The sequence below is a fragment of the Oncorhynchus keta genome, chromosome 27, assembly GCF_023373465.1.
Source record: "Oncorhynchus keta strain PuntledgeMale-10-30-2019 chromosome 27, Oket_V2, whole genome shotgun sequence".
Taxonomy (NCBI): Eukaryota; Metazoa; Chordata; class Actinopteri; order Salmoniformes; family Salmonidae; genus Oncorhynchus; species Oncorhynchus keta.
In genome coordinates this window covers 46,585,346-46,592,619 of record NC_068447.1, presented here as the reverse complement: position 1 = coordinate 46,592,619, position 7,274 = coordinate 46,585,346, and the positions used below count along the sequence as shown (strand labels likewise).

At 38.4% G+C, this 7,274-nt stretch overlaps 1 protein-coding gene across 2 annotated transcripts in view; it reads left to right on the top strand.

The window, feature by feature from the left end:
- The first annotated feature begins 6,600 nt into the window (after positions 1-6,600).
- The window catches only part of LOC118360203 (multiple epidermal growth factor-like domains protein 6), a 105,755-nt gene continuing 105,081 nt past the window's right edge, over positions 6,601-7,274 (top strand). The window contains exon 1 of one of the 2 annotated variants that reach the window (XM_035739455.2): positions 6,601-6,875. In XM_035739455.2, the coding sequence (XP_035595348.1) occupies positions 6,776-6,875 (100 nt within the window). In that variant the 5' untranslated portion in view covers positions 6,601-6,775. The remainder of the gene's footprint in view (positions 6,876-7,274) is intronic. The other variant, XM_035739452.2, reaches the window with a different exon arrangement.

The window sequence follows — 7,274 nt, the reverse complement described above, 5'->3', positions numbered from 1 at the left end:
TCCGTATTGCCCAGCGACAGCCCTGAAACCTGAAGGGTCTGGAGAAGGTCTGTATGGAGGAGTGGGCCAAAATGCTGCAGTGTGTGCAAACCTGGTCAAGAACTACAGGAAACGTATGATCTCTGTAATTGCAAACAAAGGTTTCTGTACCAAATATTAAGTTCTGCTTTTCTGATGTATCAAATACTTATGTCATGCAATAAAATACAAATTAATTACTTAAAAATCATACAATGTGATTTTCTGGATTTTTTAAAGATTCTTTCTCTCACAGTTGAAGTGTACCTATGATAAATATTACAGACCTCTACATGCTTTGTAAGTAGGAAAACCTGCAAAATCGGCAGTATATCAAATACTTGTTCTACCCACTGTATGTATATGGATATATATATATTTACCAAAAAAATATATGGGGGATTGGAAATTATGCAGACAAATACATTGATGAAGCAACAATCTTTCTGCAATATTAAGGTGATCTACCCCTAATAGAAAAAAAGGAAAAAAGAAACCCCTGAGCCCCTTCTCTCATATAACCTGCAGGGGACAAAATAAGCACCAGTTTAATGAATGTCAGATTTTCCGCTTCAGTTTAATATCATTGAACCCAATGGAAATGTATTTATTCTCAATTGAATTAAATCATTTTAGAATTTTGTAATATTATTTAAATCTTGTATTTAAACGCATAGACTGTAGGGGAAACTGCTGGTTAGAAGAGCAGAGCTTACCCCACTGATCCGTTTCTTGGATGATGGGGAAAACAAAATAATGAACAACATTACATTTCATAATGAGGGGAGCAAGATTGGCAGCCAAATATAAAACAGTGTATGTCAGTATTACTGCTCCCATGCAACTTACATACTCAATAGAGTTGAGAAGGAGGCGAGGAGAAATGATGCAAGCAATCAAGGAGAGACTAATTGGGATTGCATGTCTTCTCTCTCTGTTTTTTTCCCCAGTTACCTCTCCTTTCCCTTTTTTTTACCAGGTTTTCTCCCAGGCTCACTGAATTAAATGAAAATGTGGTAAACATTGATGATAACGGGCTAATTCTAAGGGCCAGCTATATACAATCAATGCAGGGATCACACCCAGACAAACCTAGCTACTGTGTTTCAATTGTATTTCATTTCACTAATTTTAAATGGTTAGTTGAGGGTCAATTGCAAATGCAAGCAACTGCTTTTTGGGTGATGCACATACAGCTTGTTTTGTTGGGCCTGTGAAATAAGTTCCAAGTGTGGAACACTGTGAAACAGGATAAAACACACTGAATGTACAAAACCTTGCCGCATTTAGACCCTTCTCAGCTAGTTAGCGAACGTTACATTAGTGAATAAGGGGGAAACGCTAGCTAGCTTTACCACACTGTGTTAGTAGATACATTTTACTTACTAAAATAGATATAGCTTGTTATGAGTCTGCAATGTGGAATTTAGTTTGAATGCTTTGAATATAAATCTTTGCTAAATCTATTCAAGAAAACTCAAATGAAAAATGTAAATAGTAGGTGTCTGTGGTGATGTCCTTAGCAATAGTTTTCTGTGCTAGCAAGCTAACATTACATCTGGAAAATGTGTGTAAACTATTCATATTTCCTTTTACATTCTGTGTTGTCTGTATTTATCATAAGTGAGGCATGTTTGTAAATGGTTTATACATGGAACAATAGAAATGACAGTACATTGACTACATAGAATTTATACATAGATCTTTAATGTTAGTGTTATAGATCAACGACAAACTGCACAGTTAATTACCATGAAGTCCTTAGGTATAAATGCTTTAAGAATGGAAAATGGAACGCTATAGGCTATATATAAGCCTAGTTTTCTAAATGTGGTTTGACCTTTTGGCATATTCACGAACACTGGTGTGGCAGTGCAGAACAGCCATAATGATGAATACGCTGTCATTTTTATCTATTAAGATACCTAAATATGAGCTCTTGCATAGCATGACATGAATGCATTATGTAGATATGCTATGTATATATTTCATTAACTTTTAAAAATGCGGTTGGGACCTGTTATAACAAGTTCATGAAATGCTTATAGACGTATAATAAATGCGTTATGGATATGTGGTCAACGTAAATCGTTACCAGAATTCTTCCAGAGCCTTGATATCATTGGTTTGCACTTACGGACTGCCCTCTTCAATTCAAACCACAGGTTTTTAATGGGGTTCAAGTGCCAATGCTGTTTAACTCCAGGCGGTCAGATGACATGGTCAGATGCACACCAGTGGTGGGTTTGGTGTTGAAAAATGGATGCATGAGCAGAAAAGAACCCCATACCTACTATGAAATAGGGTAGTGGATCTTTGATGTTACGGGGTCATCTCAGTCTCAGGACTTGAACCCTATTTTATTGAGCATCCAATATAGCTTGAATTATTTATTTTACGCATAATTTTTTGATCATCTTTATCAAGGGTGCCAATCATTTTTGTTCGACCTGACTGTAAATATTGTAAAACTATTTTGTATCTAGGACTAGTTCAGACTTTTTTTCTTGTCAAATTAGCACCCTCGAAAGCCCCTTTAATATGATTTTAGAGCGAGGCAACAATCTTGATAAATGTGATCGACTAATAGGTTGAAACTTTGAAGTGAACCCAGGTTGTCTGCACACGGCAAAACTGTGTTAGCCTGCTTTGTGTGTTTGCATGTACGTATTTCAGTCAATATTTTGCCGTGTGCTTTGGCTTGGCTCTGCTTAACCTTGCACCGACCTGATAATGTGACACTGCTTTCCCCACTGGACTGGAGGAATATATTTTTGCCGGTCTTGGCCGGCATATGAGGTACATTCTGTTCCATTTGATTTGTGTGTGTGTCGAACACATGCGCGTATGTGGCTGTGTGTACGTGTGTTTGTATGCCAGGACTTGTAAAGACCTGTAAAGACAGCATACGAACACAACCCTGTCTCATGACATGTGTCCACCACTATCGGCCTGGGTCCTGAAGAACTGGCCGTAAGATTCACTTGTTCCCTTCTACTATGGCATTGTGGAGTCTTTTATAGTTCAATGAAGAAGCAGCAGACTGACTAACAGAAATGGAATGTTGACCATTCAAATGATTTGGCCTGAATTGTCAGCTTACGCTTCAATCCAGTGAGTGTTGATGGACCTCATTCCTTATTGACTGTCTATAGTGATACCAAAGGGACCTTCGCTAGAAGCAGGGATATACAATGCCTTCAGAAAGTATTCACACCCCTTGACTTTTTCCATATTTTGTTGTTACAAAGTGGGGTTAAAATGGGTTTAATTGTCATTGTTGGTCAACAATCTACCAAAATATTCTAATGTAATGAAACATTTGAAAATGATGAAAGATTTATGAAAGTAGTATTCGCCCCCTGTGAGACAATACATGTTAGAAATACCTTTTGTAGCGATTGCAGTTATGAGTCTCTAAGAGCTTTGCACACCTGGATTGTACAATATTTGGCCATTATTCTTTAAGAAATTCTTACGTTCTGTCAAGTTGGTTGTTGATCATTGCTAGAAAGCCATTTTCATGTCTTGCCATAGATTTTCAAGCTGATTTAAGTCAAAACATTTAAGAAAGGAACATTCAATATTGACTTGGTAAGCAACTCCAGTGTAGATGAGGCCTTATGTTTTAGGTTATTGTCCTGCTGAAAGGTGAATTGTTCTCCCAGTGTCTGTTGGAAAGAAGAATGAACCACGTTTTCCTCTAGAATTTTGCATGTGCTTAGCTGTATTCCATTTCTCAATATCCTAAAAAACTCCCTAGTTCTGGGCAATGACAAGCATACCCATAACATGATGCAGCCACCACCATGCTTGAAAATATGAAGAGTCGTACTCAGAGATGTTGTTGTGTTGGATTTGCTCCAAACAAACCGGATGTTCAAAATGTTCTGGAATATTTTTATTCTGAACAGGATTCCTTCTTGTCACGCCATCATGTTGTTGATCCATCCACATTTTTATCACAACCATTCAACACTGTTTAAAATCACAATTGGCCTCATGGTGAAATCCCTGAGCAGTTTCCTTCCTCTCCAGCAACTGAGCCTGTATTTTTGTAGTGACTGGGTGTATTAATACATCATCCAAAGCCTAATTAATAACTTGACCATGCTTTACACATCTATCCAATTGGTGCCCTTTCTTTGTGAAGCATTGAAACACCTCCCTTGTCTTTGTGGTTGAATGTGTGCTTGAAATTCACTACCTGACTAAGGGACCATACAATTATCTGTATGTGTGGGGTACAGAGATGAGCTAGAGTCGACACAACTTACAGTGAGCTCCAAAAGGATTGGGACAGTGTCATGTTTTGTTGTTTTGGCTCTGAATTCCAACACTTCCGATTTGAAATAATACAATGACTGAGGTTAAAGTGCAGACTGTCACTGTAACGGCCGTTGGCGTCGGAAGAAGGTGAGGACCAAGGTGCAGCGTAGTATGTGTCCATATTTATTAAATGAACACGGAAATAACAAAATAACAAAGAGAAAACAGAAAACAATCACCCACGAAACACAATAGAAAACAGGCTACCTAAATATGGTTCTCAATCAGGGACAACGATTGACAGCTGCCTCTCATTGAGAACCATACCAGCCCAAACACAGAAATAGCAAGTCACCTTTAATTTGAGGGTATTTTCATCCATATCTTGTGAATCGTTTAGACATTTTTGTACATAGTCCCCCCATTTTAGGGTACCAAAAGTATTGGGACAAAGTCACTTATGTGTGTTAAAGTAGTCAAAGGTTTTGTATTTGGTCCCATATTCCTAGCAGGAAATGATTACATTAAACTTGTGACTACAAACTTGTTGGATGCATTTGATGTTTGTTTTGGTTGTGTTTCAGATTTTTTTCCCCCAATAGAAATGATTGGTAAATAATGTATTGTGTCATTTTGGAGTCACTTTTATCGTAAATAAGAATAGAGTATGGTAGCATGTGAATGTAAAATGATTACGGATAGTCCTGAATGAATCATGAATAATGATGAGTGAGAAAGTAATAGACGCACAAATATCATACCCCCAAGATATGCTAACCTTTAAACCATTGCAGTAACTGGGCAGGTTAGCATTTTTCGGGGGATGTTATTTATTATCTAAACTTTTCACTACATTTACATTTACATTTAAGTCATTTAGTACACACATGCCTTTGTCCCAATACTTTTGGTCCCATCAAATCGCCCACTACAGTTGAAGTCGGAAGTTTACATACACCTTAGCCAAATACATTTAAACTCAGTTTTTCACAATTCCTGACATTTAATCCAAGTAAAAATGCCCTGTCTTAGGTCAGTTAGGATCTCTACATTATTTTAAGAATGTGGAATGGCAGAATAATAGTAGAGAGAATGATTTATTTCAGCTTTTATTTCTTTCATCACATTCCCAGTGGGTCAATTAGTATTTGGTAGCATTGCCTTTAAATTGTTTAACTTGGGTCAAAATGTTTTGAGTAGCCTCCCACAAGCACCCCACAATAATTTGGGTGAATTTTGGCCCATTCCTCCTGACAGAGCTGGTGTAACTGAGTCAGGTTTGTAGGCCTCCTTGCTCGCACACACTTTTTCAGTTCTGCCCACATATTTTCTATGGGATTGAGGTCAGGACTTTGTGATGGCCACTCCAATACCTTGACTTTGTTGTCCTTAAGCCATTTTGCCACAACTTTGGAAGTATGCTTAGGGTCATTGTCTATTTGGTAGACCCATTTGCAACCAAGCTTTAACTTCGAGACTGATGTCTTGAGATGTTCCTTCAATATATCCACATCATTTTCTTTCCTCATGATGCCATCTATTTTGTGAAGTGCACCAGACCCTCCTGCAGCAAGCACCCCCACAACATGATGCTGCCACCCCCGTGCTTCACAGTTAGGATGGTGTTCGTCGGCTTGCAAGCCTCCCCATTTTCTCTCCAAACATAACGATGGTCATTATGGCCAAACAGTTCTATTTTTGTTTCATCAGACCAGAGGACATTTCTCCAAAAAGTACGGTCTTTGTCCCCATATGCAGTTGTAAAACATAGTCTGTCTTTTTTATGGTGGTTTTGGAGTAGTGGCCTTGCTAAGCAACCTTTCAGGTTATGCCAATATAGGACTCGTTTTACTCTGGATATAGATACTTTTATACCTGTTTCCTCCAGCATCTTCACAAGGTCCTTTGCTGTTGTTCTGCACCAAAGTACATTCATCTCTAGGAGACAGAACGCATCTCCTTCCTAAGTGGTATGACGACTGCGTGGTCCCATGGTGTTTATACTTGCGTATTATTGTTTGTACAGATGAACGTGGTACATTCAGGCATTTGTAAATTGCTCCCATGGATGAACCAGAATTGTGGAGGTCATGGCTGATTTCTTTGGTTTTACCATGATGTCAAGGAAAGAGGCACTGTTTGAAGGTAGGCCTTGAAATACATCCACAGGCACACCTCCAATTGACTCAAATGATGTCAATTAGCCTATCAGAAGCTTCTAAAGCCATGACATCATTTACTGGAATTTTCCAAGTTGTTTAAAGGCACATTCAACTTAAGTGTATGTATACTTCTGACCCACTGGAATTGTGATACAGTGAATTTTAAGTGAAATAATCTGTCTGTTAAAAATGGTTGGAAAAATGACTTGTATTTAATACCAGAGCTATTGATGTGATCCTTTCTGATTCGGCAGCTTAGACGAGTGGCAGAATGCACTGATTGAAGCAAACAGTTGCACTAACGGTTCAAAAAGACGAGCTGGAAAATGTTTGCTCCTAATGTTGGAAAGTTGGATGTGCACCGTGCAGCCATTTCGCTGTCATCTACTTTGAAAAGGTCAGGAGTTGGAGCCAGCGAAACTGGAGGTTGTGGTTTTTCAGATCTCTGTTTGTGTTTTCCATTGGCAGTGATACGATTCTTGAAATATAATGAAAAAAAGGTTGAAGTAATTTGCCATGTTTGGAAGTTGTTTATGGAAGATGTTTCGTCCGTTATTTTCTGGCATTGGGCTGTTCGTGGTTACAGTACAAGATGTATCTGTTTGAACTAATCCATTTTCAAAATGGCCTCCAGGGATGTAGCAAATTTCCCTGTGAAATCTGTAGTAGGAAAGCCAGTGAACAAGGTTGAAGGCAGAGGAGTTGACCTGATGCACCATGACCACATGACTCAGCATAAAATTAAAACATTTTGTCGGAAGTCTTATGGCCCATATACTGTATCTATTTTCCTTGTCAGGTCACATGGTTACCAAAGCATTGGTC